Source organism: Limanda limanda, chromosome 15 (assembly GCF_963576545.1).
Source record: "Limanda limanda chromosome 15, fLimLim1.1, whole genome shotgun sequence".
NCBI classification, from domain to species: Eukaryota; Metazoa; Chordata; class Actinopteri; order Pleuronectiformes; family Pleuronectidae; genus Limanda; species Limanda limanda.
The window spans coordinates 7,504,701-7,520,931 of record NC_083650.1 but is presented as its reverse complement, the minus strand read 5'-3'; the positions used below and the strand labels follow the sequence as shown (position 1 = coordinate 7,520,931).

Sequence of the window (16,231 nt, the reverse complement as noted above, 5' to 3'; positions counted from 1 at the left end):
TTTAAATTTAACAGTTATATAGATTTATTTAAAAAACTGGAACTGTGTTGGTGTTGACTCAATATAAGTTAATGTATAAAATTGTCTTAATGTTCTCATGATCTTGCTCAGTTTGGATTCCCTTCCTGTTCGTGTATATGTTCTTTCATCAGTCAGACAGTGTTTTCATTCCTGCAAGACACCACATGTAAACAACCATCACTGTGAATTACGCCGACACTATATACGACTTGCTCACTTAGCGCAGCAGTAAAATAAAGTATCCTAGGAAAAGTGCCAGCAGGAGTTTGACAGAGAGCTGGAGAAGGATGCTGAGTTCTGGGAATAAACAGGTCTTTACTTATTCTATCATCCAGAAGATATAGAATCTATATTATTTGGATGATGATATTGTGAATTACACGTGAATTGTATCTTCCCTTTATCTGTCTCATGAGTTTGCTCTTTATCATGGACAGCTTGAATCTTTGAAATGTAACTCAACTGAGTTCACAATAAAAGTGAAGTGTCCATTTGCACATCCACACAAACCTTTTGTCGTGCGACAACAGGAGATTTAGACCAGCGTACTTTATGTTTGTGAGTTTTCACAGTCAATTGCCTATTTCACAGCACAGCGCAGCAGTGACTTTAATGCAGCGCTGCCAGGGACTCTCACTTCATTACCTCCAGCAGTAATAAGAAATCATTTATAAGTGTTTTTATTCCTTTTACATTTTTACAATGTTACTTTCACACACTGACCGAGTAATGCTAGTGGTTTTTCTGTGATTGTTGTTGACCTATGTCTCACATTTGTTGCTCAATATTTGTGTATTTCATCATGACTTTTCTCAAGGCCACAAGAGCAGAGAGGTCATTAGTGGTCCAGTGCGATGGAGCAGTCCTCCGGGAGCTGGGGGGGCGGGGGGGGGGGGGGGGGGGCGGGGGTTATGGAAAAAGGAAGAAGACATTTCGAGATGTGGGCTGATTAGCTGCAGAGATTTAGCTTAATGGTCCCTTGTAATCGGGGAATGACTTAGTTTCCAGTTACCCTTGTTTCATCTGCCAGAGTTTTGTTTACCCTAATGCTTAAGTGACACATCTTTTCCTCTTACTGTTTTTATTTATCTGTGGAACAATCTGATGCTGCACGTCTTGGTCTCTCACATTTTGACTTTGGGTCACATCCCTCTCTGTTCGTCAGAGTTATTTCTGGAAAAGCGTGACCGAGGGGGAGGTGGAGAGCACAATGTTGGATAACAGCTCGTACTGTTTGGCTGCGCTGGGTTTATCCTTAGTGTCTCTGGACGCAGAGACTAAATTTAGCACGTCTTTGCTTTTGATAATTCAGGGGAATTTGTATTTCTTGAGCCTCGATTATTAAGCAGCATTTTCACAGCCTCTCGCCCTCCTGCTCTCAGCAGCTCCAGTGCTGAGTTCTACAAAAAGCTCTTAACAAGGCTGCTGCGAGGACGGAAGTCGAAATGTGCAGAGTTGGCTCTGTGTCATTTTATGTCAAACCCGACGTCTTAGGAGCAAACATGAACCTTCGTCTCTTCTCCTGTCTCTTTGGCTTTCTCCCTCTCTCTTTCTTTGTGTACTCTCTCATCCCTCTTTCCATCTCCCACCCCCTCCCTCTCTCTTCCTCTCCCACACACATGCACACCACATTTGTCATAGGGACAAAATATGCTTGCCTCATCAATTTATTTTGGTGTGCAAAGCCCTATTTCTGTAGTGAAATAAAGGGACAGCCAGGCAGAGCAGAAGATGCTCAGCTTCTCGTAGCAACGCGACACTGAGTCGCAACCGCTCTCCTGCTGGGTTCAGAAGAGATTTTTGTGGAAGAGAGGAGGAGAGGAGGTCTCTGTGGCAGCTGTGAGGACCACCCAGCCACCATACTTCCCACCTTTGGGATTCAGAGACGTTTGGATTAAAGAAAGCTGAAACAACAGCGGCTACGTTCTCATGGATTTACTTTTTGCACTGTTTGCGTTTTAGCAGACTTCTAACTTAAAAGGGACGATGGACCTCCGCTGTGTGTGGACATTGGCTTTGTTTTTCCCTTTGTTAAGATGTTCTTTGGATGTGTGAGAAATTATGACAGAGTTCTACCTGGTACAGTAACATTTTGGCATTTGTATGTGCTTTTGTTCTCCTCTGTGTACAACTGAAATGCTGATGCAGTTGGAAACATAAACATGTGAAGTGTCTGACCTGACATTCTCTTCCTCTCTTTTTTCTCTCCCTCTCTGTCTCTGTTTTTGTTTTTCTCTCCCAGTCTGACAGTAATGCCAGTTACCTGCGAGCAGCCCGGGCTGGAAACCTTGAAAAGGTCCTTGACTACATCAAGTCGGGGGTTGAAATAAACATTTGCAATCAGGCAAGTTTTCTTACATTCTAATTAAGTGGAAAATGTTCATTTGAATCTTTGTCCTCCTCATGGGCTCTCCTCCACACACGTAACCATGCTTTTCAATCACATACTGCTGCGTCAGCTAAAATCAAATGAAGAGCTCAAGGGCTCGAACTGAACACGCAGGATTATTTCAGAACATTTTTATGATTTTAATCCATCCATTAGGCACAATTACACATTATGTCCCAGTGTCATCTTTGTGCATGAGCTGCGCTTACTCAGCTAAATGTGTGTCTTTCTCAGAATGGTCTGAACGCTCTTCATCTGGCCGCCAAGGAGGGGCATGTGGAGGTTGTTGCTGAGCTGCTGAAGCTCGGAGCCGCGGTGGATGCAGCCACGAAGGTAAAGGAGACCCTGTCACCTCTCTCAGCTCCCCTGATGTTGTGGTCGACTATATTTGGATCCTGCAAGAAGCGTATTGCTGCAGTGTGGTTACAGTTTGGCTACTGCGAGTGTGAAGCCTTCATTAGTGTTCAATATCGGATCAATATTTAATGACCCCTGTGGGGATCATAACTAGAAACAGTGAGAGAATTAAGGAAGTGAAAAAGATGCCAAAATGAAACGAAAGGACGTTTATGTATAATTTCAACAGCTGAGTATATTAAATATACGGGATTAAAAGCAGTTGTAGCGCTATTGTTATATTTTATCTACTGTACAATATGATATCATATCATGTAATACATCCAGGGAGGATCTCCTCCTTGAAAGCATCTTTGCTGTGAAGCCAAAAGGAGATGAGACTGAAACATAACCCAGATCTGTTTCCGTGGGGCTTTAACTCCAAGTTAGTCGTCTGGTTCAGCTCCTCTGCCACGGGCCATATGCCTGGTGCTGACATAAACACAGGACACCATGAAATATTCAAGATCAAGGAGAAAACCTTCCCCAATTAAAACCTCTCTGTTGTGACCCTGAGGAGGCTGAGGGCTTAGTTTGAGATTTTTGGGAATCCACTGGCTGCACCCTGAATGCCTACAAGTTACATTATACATTCAGGGAGGCAGTGCTGATGATATCTAGATTTAGTTATGCAGAGTGTTCCATTTAAATTTGTGGCTTTTTTATGATCAAGGTAATTTTGTATGAGGCCCTATAATGAATTAAACAAGAGGGTTTGTCCTCAGTGTTCAGACTGTTTGATTAACTCTAGGCTTCACTGATCGGTTTAAAACAGTTAGAGAAAGCTTGAACTAAAATATTTTGTCTGTAGTGTTGTTGTTGTTCTGGACTGAACCATCCATGGGGCATCTCTCTCAGAGAAATCCCTTTTACGATCCTAGTTTCAGGGCAGGAGATGTTTTCCACGTGAAGTGTAGTAGCTGCAGCTTTGTTCCCCCAACAAGTCACAGTGAGTGGCGGTGGCGGAAGCACCAAGCCCAGATGGTGTTTTTTGAATAAATTTTAATTATTTACTTTGGGTCTTCAAAATGCAAGTTTTTATGTTTATGTTTTATGTTTCACTTTTTCTGTATTTCCATCTGTGCCGTTCTCGTGAAAGCAATATCTCTGCAGTGCCTTGAAGGAATTCATTAATATTTGGTTAACGAAATTGGACTCATATATTTTCAAAAACCAATTTCTGGACATTATTTAACATCATAACTTAGACCAGAAGGGATGATTGAGACCATATCTCCAACAACTTCACTTTAACCAACTACTATCAGTTCCCTTAAAACCATATGAAACTTCAAAAAGGCTTTAGTTGCTCTGAGCAAATATGCATGTATAAGGGTAGAAAAATAAATTGAAACTTGTCATTAAACTCTTGTCCTCAGCTGCATAAGGAACCAGTCTTGTCGTTCTCTATATTACGCTGCCTTGGCCTCAGCAGACATCTCTCTCTGTAGTGTATGATACATGTGACAGACGATCACGATTGTGTAACAGCAGTTATAACAACACGGCTCGGTATCACTCGTCCAGGACACAGGTCAGGGGTTAACTCTTCCGTCCCAAGGACCTGTGCATGTCCTGTGGGAAGCCTCCTGTTGTCCTGTCTTCATTTATACCAGAGGCTCAGCTGGGGCTCATCTTGTTTGGGACCAGCGGTATCGGAAGTGAAACATTGTTGGCAGTGCAGAGGGGGGGATGCCAGAGCTGGAACGCAGGCTGTTAAAAAGAAAGAGAGGTGTGAGGGGATTGATATGGATATGTCCAGAGGATAGTGACAGTCACACTGAAGCAATGCAGTGGAACAGGTGGGACAGAGCTTAACACGCGTCCCTGTGGTTGTTCCATTTAATCCAGAAAGGAAACACTGCTCTGCACATAGCGTCGCTGGCCGGCCAAACGGATGTCGTCAAAGAGCTGGTCAATAACGGAGCCAATGTCAACTCACAGTCTCAGGTAGGTTATACTCAACATGCAAACTCACACGTACACGTGCACATTGTCACAGGGACAGTAGGGTCATGTTGGGCTACGGGGGGAATTTGCTCCAGCTGGGATTCACACATTTGTTTCCATGATACTGTGTCATCAAGTCAATTAGATTGAGGGAATCACTTGCTGCAAAGATCCTCATCGGCAGAATTGAGGATCACAGGAAAACAGGCTTCACTCCAACTGGGCCTCTCAAGAAAACTGCTGCTCCGGCACGTTGCATTCAACTCTGACAGATCAAGGAGAGGAGACAGATTTCAAACCCCATCTTTCTGTCTAGTTTTATCAAACCCTGAAACAGACCATCGCAAAAGTCCTACCTGAACATTTCACATCATTATATATCATCACATTACTCTCCAGATTCTTATTTTACTATAATAAAATAATGTTTCACGATCTAAATGTAAAATGGAGGGAAAAGTCTGTAGTGTTCTGATAATAGAAAACCTCTCAAATCCAATCTAAAAGAACTGACAACACAGATTTATCTATTAAGTTGTATTTTCAAGGTTAACGTGCTTGACCATATTGTTGAACGTGCGTGTGTGTTTTCTGGTCCGTGCACAGAATGGCTTCACTCCTCTGTACATGGCCGCCCAGGAGAATCACCTGGAGGTGGTTCGGTTCCTTCTGGAGCACAGCGCCAGCCAGAGTATGGCCACTGAGGTACTGTACATGTGTGTCTGATGTTTTTAATCGTGTGTGTGATCATATGTGTGTCAGTCCTGTGTTATATTGTTGTACCATTGTGCCTAAGTCATGTATGGTCTTTACATGTGTTGTACTAACCACCTGCATCTCCTCCTTCCTTCCCATCCTCCCTGTCTTCATCTTTCTTTACTCCCCTGCTTTTCCCTCATCCACTCTGTCTCACATTCTCGTTGTCTCCGTCTTCCCTCCCTCCTCCTCCTGCTTGTCTCTCCTCCGCCCTCCCCTCTCCTCCCTCCTCTCCCCATCTCTTTCATGAGCGACTGGGCAGAGCTTCATTGATTGGTAGTGTATGGTGGCGGTGGTGGAGGCAGAGTGACCTTGAGCGGGTCACACACACGAGGTCCGCTCCGCTCGCTGCCTCTCCTCCACGGCTGCTGCTGCTGCTGCTGACGTTACTGCTCTGATTTACGATGCTCAGCCTTGTGCAACCCATACATACACATAATTACCTGTCAGCACACGTATACACACACACACACACACACACACACACACACACACACACACACAAGAATGGGATGTGCACATATGGAGACAAACATCTGATGGAGCTAATGGAATACCCAGGCCAGTCTGCAGTCCGCTGGTTTACATCTATGGGTTACATGGTAGAACGAGGGGATGCCCTTTAAGACATGTACACACAAATAGAACACACACAGAACTACATCCAGTACTCGTGTGAACATCACATACGAAATGCCAGCACATGCAAGTGACAAATATATACACGGATATGCACGGAAATACAGTATCCAGAACAGGCAGCTTTCAGCTAAATTATGCATCATGAGGGTAATGTGTGCGAGTGTGTGGGAGAAACCTTTTCCACCACATCCTCTCATTATGTAACGTACATTAGCGTCCTATATGGAGGAGAGGCTTGAAAATCTGCATCTGTTTGAAATGTGGTTCTTGAACTCAAAAGTTTTCTGGATCGATTCCCCTAAAAAACCCAAAACAAAAGATTCTATAAAGCATCAAAAGAGAAAAAGAAAAGCATGAAGTCGCTGGATCATGTTAACACCTTTATTATTAAACCTTGCTTTTCAACTTCTATGGGATTCAGATATCTTGCATTGCTTTCAATCAACTCTCCATGACCTGCACCAAACCAATCACACCCACCATCCAACTTCACTTCCACTGCCAGTGATGCACTGCAGCGTCCTTCCAGCGTTGTTGACTCCTTTCTGTCTCTCCCCTGGCGTTTAGGATGGCTTCACCCCTCTGGCGGTGGCTCTACAGCAGGGCCATGACCAGGTGGTCTCCCTGCTGCTGGAGAACGATACAAAGGGCAAGGTGCGCCTGCCTGCCCTGCACATCGCTGCCCGCAAGGATGACACCAAGGCCGCGGCCCTGCTCCTGCAGAACGACCACAACGCCGACGTCGAGTCTAAGGTGAGCGACGCCGTCTGAGCTCCGTCTCTGAGAGAGGACGCTCAGCTGGTTTATCTCTTTGATTGGTTCTCTGATTGTTTCTTTGAAGCGTTTTTCTTTGTAGTTTCTTTTTTTACTTGCTGCCTTTTGCTTTTCCTTCTTTCTCGGTTGAAATTGTTTTTTGATGCTTGTTTTGGCAGAAAGGGGGAAGGAGCAACACTTTGTACAGAAGATGATAGGATTTGAGTTTGAGAATAACTTTCTCAAACTCAAATCTTATCATCCAGAATCTTTAATAACAGTGAGTTTATGTGCGGAGCTCCTCCTCCCCTGTCTCTGCTGCTCCACTTCCTGTCGGTGGAGGCCCTTCTCAGTTTTTTGCTCACTAACCGCTCATTCTCTCCTCTCTTGGCTGACTTTGTAGATGATGGTGAATAGAACAACAGAGGTACACCTCTACTCAGTACATTTTGTAGTCTCCATCGCAGCTCATTAAAAAACTCTGGGGAAAGAAAATACACTTCAGTGACCCCTGACCTGATGCAGTAGTGTTTCTGCAGCCCCCCCCCCCCCTTTTTCACTTCTCCTTTTCCATTTTAACTCAACAATCGTCTTCTTGCTCCTCATCGCTTGATTCATGTAGTGAATAATATCTCCGCTCGTAGAGAAAGTCAGAGTAGCGCATGTTCCACTAATACTGATGTAGTTCATCCTGAGGCTGGAGGCTTGGCTATCAAGGTTCCCCTTGATTCTAATGGTTTCATGGTGTCCAAAGCTTAAGCTACGGCTGTTCCTTCTGCCAAATTCCTTGTGACTGTGGACAAAACGTTGTCCCGATGTGTCCCTACACAGTCCGTCCATGAAACTGATTAACATGATAACCAGTGGAAGCATGAGATGTGGTTATCATACATCGAATAGCAGCAGTTCGTCTGTAACCTGCATGGCAACCAAATCCCCTTTGAGCTGTTAAGGAACCCAGCCTTCTAGCAACAGACAATTTAATTAATTCACTAGATTGCAACCCCGTAGTGATTTTAGTACAACCCCTCAACCCTTGCACCTCAAGCATTTTGCATGGGACCAAAGCGAGATGCTATCTTGACACTGCTTCCATGGCAACCAGGAGCGCTTTGTCACCCCAAAGCCAGGTGACCATCCTTCTGGGCGAGCCTGTGTTTTGGCTGGCATGGTTTCGGGCCATTCATCTGGTATGACAAAAAAAAACGGCTTTGTTGATATGAGGCTCGTGCATGGTTGGTAAACAAATTTGCATCGAATGCTGATGGGAAAAATGATTTCAAATTTTATAGAGGAACATGAGATAATTAAGATTTTTTTTTTTTTTTTGGAGGACAATGAGTGTGAAGTTTAAATATTAGATGTTTGTAGTTGGACACCAGATGTCTCCACTCAGAGACACCTGCTTCCTATTAGATTATTGAGTTTATCAAATAGGGTTTCCAGTGATTAAGTAGCTTAATGTGAGATTCCCGCGCTCATTGGACGAGATTCTTTCCACTGTCCTTTTGTTGCTTTGACAGCTGTTGCTCACTAAGCCAGGGGTTCTGTCGGGGAATCACCCTTTAAAGTCAGCAAATGAACGTTAGGTTCATCTGCAGAACACTAAACTATCAGGATGCCTATAGATAACAGAATTGTATATACAGTTTGCATATTGAATTGTATACTACTTATAGACCAAGGTGTCCTTATATCACAGTATTGTGAAAGCACATAGAAGCACACACGGTATACTGAATTTAAACCCCTCCAGTTGTCAGCATACCACCGGCCCCATGTTTGATGCGTCAATTAAAGACTTTTTCTGCTGCTGTGAGAGAAAAGTCATGTGTTAGTGTAACAGTGTGTAGTAAAATATGTCCTGGTCTGTGTGAGTGTGGGTGAACACCGACCACAGGCCTCTGTAGACTCCTGTAAGGCCTCACCTGGCACACGAGTGTTGCGTTTCATCGGTTGTAACGTAATGTGTGTGTTTTGTCTGTTTGCATGTGCGTGTTGTACGGTTTTCCTCAACCCTCAGAGTGGTTTCACCCCCCTCCACATCGCCGCTCACTATGGCAACATAAACGTGGCCACGCTGCTGCTGAACCGGGGAGCTGCTGTGGACTTCATGGCTCGGGTGAGTTTAGTCTACCCTCTGCTGTCTGGGAGAAGTATTACCATGAGTAACGGTAAACAAGAGTAAAGGAGTAAATAGTAAAATGATGAAAAATGTAAGGACCTTATATTGTTTTCGGACATTTTTACTTTTCAAAATAACATTCACATTGTCTCACTGACTAATAAATTACTATTTACCTTTAATCAGGACAGTGTGGAGTTTATATCAGAGCCGACCAGGTAGAAATAAAAGCACTGCAATTAATTTGCAGTCCTCAACAACATGTTGTCTGATAGGATTCACTTTTTAAATGGTAATATATAATTTTAGCTTTTGTGTAATTCCTGAACGTCACATGTGATTTGACATATATTTCTTCCTTTTTCCTCAGAACGACATCACACCACTTCACGTGGCGTCGAAAAGGGGAAACAGCAACATGGTCAAGCTGCTGCTCGACAGAGGATCCAAAATTGATGCAAGGACCAAGGTGAGAGCGTGGACCCATTTTCTTGTGTTCAGAAATAAAGAAAATGAGGTGATGAGGTATTTTTCTGAAGTTTATCAGGCAGATGTTCCTGTATTCTGCACATTTGTAAAAATGGTGCCTATTACCTATACCTATTGTTGTGACACTAATAAACCATGTTCCATGTCTCAATCCAAGTATGTTTGGTCATTGAGAAGAGCTTGAATTTGATATTTGAGAATCTACAGAAACAATGTGAAATGTATATTTCCGATGAGTTATCTACACCTTCGCCCTCCCTCTTCTCTTTCAGGACGGCCTGACACCTCTCCACTGTGGGGCGAGGAGCGGACACGAGCAGGTGGTAGAAATTCTACTCGACCGAGGAGCACCTTTCCTATCTAAGACCAAGGTAGCTACTGGGACGATCACTTCAGGATTCACTGCTTTAATGAGACTAGTGAAGGAAAGGTCACAAACACATGTTTTATTCCCACTTTTGTAAAAATCTAATAGAATCCATCACATTTAACTCAAACACGGCCACACTTGATTTATAACACACAGCTATTTGACATCTGTTAACCAATCAGATAGCAGGTCTGTTGTTGTTGCTGTAGTGCTGTGGCGTTGTCTCCATAACGTCTGTGCGACCTCTCCACAACAGCCTGTCTCCGCTGCGTAGCTCCACAGTTTGACCACGCAGGACGACCAGTGTAACAAACTAGACATTGTTGTAATGACCTCGTTATAACAATGCTTCTGTAGCTTCCTTCACAGTCTTTCAGTGCAGCGCATGGCCACGCCCTAACTTCCTGTGTCTGTCCATCTGTCTATGTGTCCGTCTACGTGTGTTTGTCTCTTTCTTCTTTCTCTTCTCTCCCTCTCTCTTTCTATCCCTCTCTCCTCCACCTATAGAACGGTCTGTCACCGCTCCACATGGCCACTCAGGGGGACCACCTGAACTGTGTCCAGCTCCTGCTCCAGCACGACGTGCCGGTGGACGACGTCACCAACGACTACCTGACGGCGCTGCATGTCGCCGCCCACTGTGGTCACTACAAGGTGGCAAAGCTCATCGTGGACAAGAAGGCCAACCCCAACGCCAAGGCACTGGTAGGGAAACGGGTTGACACAGGGGCTGAAAATTAAAAGTGATACCGTCAAAGTGCACAGAAGCATTCAGAAGATAATTGCATTTGAAGACAACACTCATATCATTAGTAAATAGTAGATAGTATCATGTTGATGTTGAATAATTTTCATTTTTAATCATTTTCTAGATTAAAAACATCTAAGCTCTAAATTTCACCAACAAAATTATTGGCAAAAAAGCTGGATCCTTTCTTTAAAGAATAACACATAATGTATTAAATCAATACATAACTAGAGTGGTACTCGGTAGAGCTCATACCTCCACCAAGGTCCAATAATTGAATCAAGCTGCACAGTCATAGATATCAATGATAACATGCCTTATTTTGTATTCATCAAGATCCATGAATTATTATCTAGGAAGTCGTGATAATGTCACCTTGTCTCACAATATTAAAGAAAATCATAAAAACATTCCTGATCCAGATCCACACCATCAACAATTTAAACAAAAAATAAATAATAATAATAAATGGACAGGGCTGGAAACATATCTGCATGGCAGAGGTAATAACATGCAAAGATATCAAAAATACAATTTTACCATTGCACTGTTTACATTTTCGGATAACTCACGTAGCAGCCAATTAAAATCATCCTTTATATTTTCGGCTTTACACAAATTTCCTCTTTCTGTGTGTGTGCAGAACGGTTTCACTCCACTTCACATCGCCTGCAAGAAGAACAGAGTTAAAGTGATGGAGCTGTTACTTAAACACGGAGCGTCTATCCAGGCCGTCACTGAGGTACTGTACCACACTTACACTCTGCTTCATGACCTCCTCAGGACACCACAAGTAGTTTCTTGTCAATGTCAGAAATCAAAGCTTTTCTTCTACTGTTTAATATTCACAGTAAATCTGTTTTCCTATAGTCTGGCCTGACCCCCATCCACGTGGCAGCCTTCATGGGTCATGAGAACATCGTCCATTCACTGACGCATCACGGAGCATCACCCAATACCACCAACGTAGTGAGTGGATCATTCATACAATAGTTTTTGCATTATAAGTATTTTTTTCAACATGCATCGCTGCACATAAAAAGCTCCCACTGACCTTCAGTCACTGTGTGTTTTCCCAGCGGGGAGAGACCGCTCTCCACATGGCAGCGAGGGCAGGGCAGGCGGACGTCGTCCAGTACCTGCTCAAGAACGGCGCCAAGGTGGAGACCAAGTCCAAGGTCAGATCACTGAGCCCCATTATCAATCACTGTGTCAGGTGGAGAAATAACTGAAACCAACAAGTATCAAATCCTGGGGCCAAATTGACTTTTTTTTCTTCTCTGCAGGACGACCAGACAGCGTTGCACATCTCCAGTCGACTGGGGAAAGTCGACATCGTGCAACAGCTGCTGCAGTGCGGCGCCTCTGCCAACGCCGCCACCACCTCAGGCTACACCCCCCTTCACCTGGCCGCCCGTGAAGGACACGAAGATGTTGCTGCGATGCTCCTGGATAATGGAGCCTCACTCGCCTCAGCAACTAAGGTAAGACTGGTGGAGGGTCCTTAGATTAATGCAGAACATAACTGGGCTGAATGATTTCTCTTTATAATGATAAAACCCACACTGAAAAAAAAATCTAGAGTTCCAGTGCCTAATCTGTCCACTGGTAGGCGCTGTTCTGTTTCCTGCAGACTCCTTTGAGCTTGTCTTGTGTTTATTAGTCGGAGTCTGTTGCTCCTGATAAATTCTCTTCTCTTAAAAAAATCATTCATAGTCTCCTGTAACAGACCCATAACCTTCCTGCAAACACCTGACACTGTTCAAACTGTTGAGAATTTCTGTCACGTTGTGGATGAACATCATTTTGACAGTGATCACATTCAGGTCAGAGGTAATATTAAAGTAATTTAAACCAGTGACTTTCACCTCAGGAGGGTTTTTCTCATGCGTGCAGTCAACCATGGAAACATATTGTCATTTATTTCTGTCTAATTGCACAGATTAAGGTCACAGGGACTTGTAGAGTCGACTTCATGTGCTCGGTTTGTGCACGTGTGATATGTTGCTGGGGGCTGTCTCTCAAGGTGACCTCTGTCAGTGGAACAGATGAATGAAGGTTAAACCCTATGCTGCCGTCTTCTGGGACGCCACCCGAGTCACCTGCTAAGGGAAATGATGTCATACCATCCTGGGTAGATGGGAAATGGGGGATGAGAACTAGAATTTGACCCATTTTTTTATGTTTATGAAAAAAAAAAAAAAAATACATCAAAAAAATTGGTTCATTTTAAAACATTTAAAAAACGTCTTTCTATCCAGCAATCTGCCGTCTCTCAATCATTCACTGTTCAAACTGTAAGAGGAGGGAATGTGAACGGTGGCGAAAATGAGGCCAAGTGTTTCAGAGCGTGGAATGACAATCTGTGGGAGTCTCACATTCCTGTGGACAATCTGACCTAATGTCTTTAAATATCTTCACATACACACAGGATGGAAGCCGAGATTAACAAGATCACATTGTGCAGCAGCCATTTATAGATTTGAAGAGTTTCTCAGGGTATTGCAAAGCTTAGACCAAGAACCGGTCATCATGAATTTCATTGTTATCAATGAATTGAATTCATTCTAAAAATCTAATGTAACTGGATTTAAACAAACCCAAACCTTTTTTCACAAATTTTAACTTCTTCTACAACAAATACTTCAGCTTTTATCGGTTGATAAAATGATAATGTTTCATGTCAAAGGTTATTCAAACATTGTAGTTAAAGAAAACCGATGAAACAGGTTTTGATGAACTAAATTGGCTTTATATAACACAGCATCTTTGTCGTATTACATTTTTTGGTGAAAACACATATTTTGTCATGCAGTTGAATTTCAAAGTTCATTACAACTAAGTGAAAAACGATTTCCTTATGAAGCAGATCACAAATATTCACTCCCTATTCTAACACCCGTCTCTAATCCTCCTCTCTATTCTTTCATCCTTCTGCTGTCGTTCATTTTAATGATGCTTATTAATTTGTGTCTAACAGAAAGGGTTCAGTCCCCTGCACGTGGCAGCAAAGTACGGCAAGATGGAGGTGGCCAGTCTCCTCCTGCAGAAGAGAGCTGCACCTGATGCTGCTGGAAAGGTGCGATGTGGAGAGCTCAGGGGATGAATCCTGACCAACGTATAAGGATGTTTTCAGATGTGCTGCTGTTGTCTGCTTCACACTTTACATATGTGTTGTTAGGGCCCAAAGAAGTGTCATGTTGAATCTGGTGCAATTTGGACACGTGATACATTCAGTTTTGAAAAACTTTTAATAAAACAGCGGCTGTGACTCATCCACAAAAGGGAAATTGTAGATCACATCAGCCACTGATTCTCCACCTCAGGGTTCTGTGTACTGAGCAAGCTTCACTGAACTTTGAATAAACAGGTGAACAGCTTTGTGCAGCTGCAGCTTCAGGGTGATGTGGACTGAGGTCTTTATTTGCCTCGGCTCAAATGCTGCAAGTCTCTTTTACAGTTTCAGTAAAAAAAGCTGCAACCAGCAAACATCCCAGGCCAAGCAAAGAGCCCATGGTTTAGAATATGCACCAAACTAGTAATGTAAAACAAAGCATAGAGCATGAGCAAAGAATTTATACATCTGCAGTGTTGACCTCTCCTGAAGCTTTGTAAAGATCTGTCATTGAGCTGTAGACTGTAAACATTTCTGGAGAGATAACAAATGGCTCCAAATCAGGAAGTCATTCAGATAATGTGTCCATTTATCATCCTGCAAGTCTCTCTGTCGCCCGCTCTTATCCACCCTGTCTCTGAGAGAGTGAACAGAACCCTTTCTGAGATTAATTCTCCGAGCTGCAGCTGCACACGGGGGCTGGTGGCGGTTGTGAGGATGGGGTGGCAGGTTGGGGAGTGATCTCGAGACGACACCGCAAACGTCCTGTTTCTTAAAAAACCTCTACAGATTTGCTTGTATCACCAAGATGACAAGCACAGACCCACTGGCACTGACTAACAATGTTTGCTCGTTTTGTGTGTGTCTGTGCCACCATCTGAGAGCATTTAACATAATGGTGGTCAGGTATGATAATGACGCTTTCACCTCTGCTCGCTGGTGTCACGCTCAAATCGGCCCCATTGTAATCCTGAGTCTAAACTTAGAGCAAAGCCAGGGCTCCTCCTGCAGTTTAACTCTTTTAAAATGACAAGAAAGACAAGAGACAAAGAAATGAATAAACGTTTTGACCAAAAGCATGAGAGTTGTAATCGTAAAAGATACACATGTTTTCTGAGTCATTTCAAGTGTTTGTTGTGTAAGTGGGACATTCCAGTGGCTCAGTGAGCATCCTGCTGACTCAGTGCTGGTTACTATTGTGTTCATATGGATGTGGCTCAGAGGCTTGAGGCTCCATCCTCTAACTCTCAGGCCTATGTCCACCCGTGTTGTGATAAAAAAGAAATATGACGTTGACTACAATGATTTTGTGATATCCTGACTAATTTGGAAACAAAGTGTCTTGAAACCTGTGTAGAAATTAAGCTTCGGAAATGAAAAGTAGTTGCATATTGTAGATATTCTTGTAGGGAGAAAGGAGTAGTTGTAATTAAAGATTTTTTCGTTCAAAACGATTGAAAATCCCACTTATTACTCATTGAGTTGAATAAAGGCTGTTAAAAATACCTGACATTTTGGAGATGCACATCAAGGACACGCTCATCTCTCCCTTTGCTTCTTTTTCTGAATTCTGAAGTATTTGCTTAACTGTCTCCTTTACTAAATAACAGTTTGATGTCCATCTCTCCTCACGCCTTTGTTTGCTTCCGACTTCTTACTTGTGTTTGTGCTTGTATGCGTCTGGCAATCTTCTAACTCCTTTTTGTGTTGCTTACCTGCGTGTGTGTGTTGGTGTTTTAGAGTGGGCTAACTCCACTGCATGTAGCTGCTCACTACGATAATCAGAGAGTGGCGCTGCTGCTGTTGGATCAGGGAGCTTCCCCGCACGCTGCCGCCAAGGTATCCGCACAAACACACATAAACACACACTGAAACCATCCCAGTGCCTCCGCCATTAACCATTAACAGTGTTTTTCATGAAATGTGCGTGGAGATCACATACCTTTCCCCTTTTCCTCATTCCACCCTGTCTTGTTTATAACACAGTGAGAGTGTGCATGGCTTTTTCTCTGAGCTCAGCAAACTTTCTGAAATATTATCTCCTTTACATTCAGCTAGATTTCATGAGTATTCTCACAAAACTGAAGCAGAGGGCACATGTGATCAGACAGATGATGTTTTCTACGTTTCATAAATTACTCACCCGGCGTATTTTGTGAACTCTCTTCCAAAGCCATACATTTTGTGCCTTCCTAAAGAGAAAATACTAATATAGTTACTGCTTTCATAATGTCATACAATCGCATGTCGTTGTGGTTCATCCCCTGTTCAGTTTGAGAAGTCACAGAATAAGTACGAGCAGAATGACAGGAGTAGAGACGAAGCACGGCAGGAAATGCCCCTATTTTCAAGACAGACATCTGGAAAGAGGAGAGCAAAGATTGCAGCAGTAATTTGTCTTTGTGCTCTATCTTCCCCTTTCGCTCTTTTTCCTGCATGTTTACTCTCTCTCTCTCTCTCTCTCTCTCTCTCTCTCT

General features: G+C 43.3%; 1 protein-coding gene across 1 annotated transcript in view; it reads left to right on the top strand.

Moving 5' to 3' along the window:
- ank3a (ankyrin 3a) overlaps nt 1-16,231 on the top strand; it is an 87,661-nt gene that overhangs the window by 27,371 nt on the left and 44,059 nt on the right. Inside the window, exons 2-17 of the mRNA XM_061087061.1 lie at nt 2,264-2,365; nt 2,645-2,743; nt 4,658-4,756; nt 5,363-5,461; nt 6,722-6,907; nt 7,311-7,334; nt 8,931-9,029; nt 9,403-9,501; nt 9,794-9,892; nt 10,399-10,596; nt 11,283-11,381; nt 11,510-11,608; nt 11,719-11,817; nt 11,926-12,123; nt 13,620-13,718; nt 15,495-15,593. Of these exons, the coding sequence (XP_060943044.1) occupies nt 2,264-2,365; nt 2,645-2,743; nt 4,658-4,756; nt 5,363-5,461; nt 6,722-6,907; nt 7,311-7,334; nt 8,931-9,029; nt 9,403-9,501; nt 9,794-9,892; nt 10,399-10,596; nt 11,283-11,381; nt 11,510-11,608; nt 11,719-11,817; nt 11,926-12,123; nt 13,620-13,718; nt 15,495-15,593 (1,797 nt within the window). The remainder of the gene's footprint in view (nt 1-2,263; nt 2,366-2,644; nt 2,744-4,657; nt 4,757-5,362; nt 5,462-6,721; nt 6,908-7,310; nt 7,335-8,930; nt 9,030-9,402; nt 9,502-9,793; nt 9,893-10,398; nt 10,597-11,282; nt 11,382-11,509; nt 11,609-11,718; nt 11,818-11,925; nt 12,124-13,619; nt 13,719-15,494; nt 15,594-16,231) is intronic.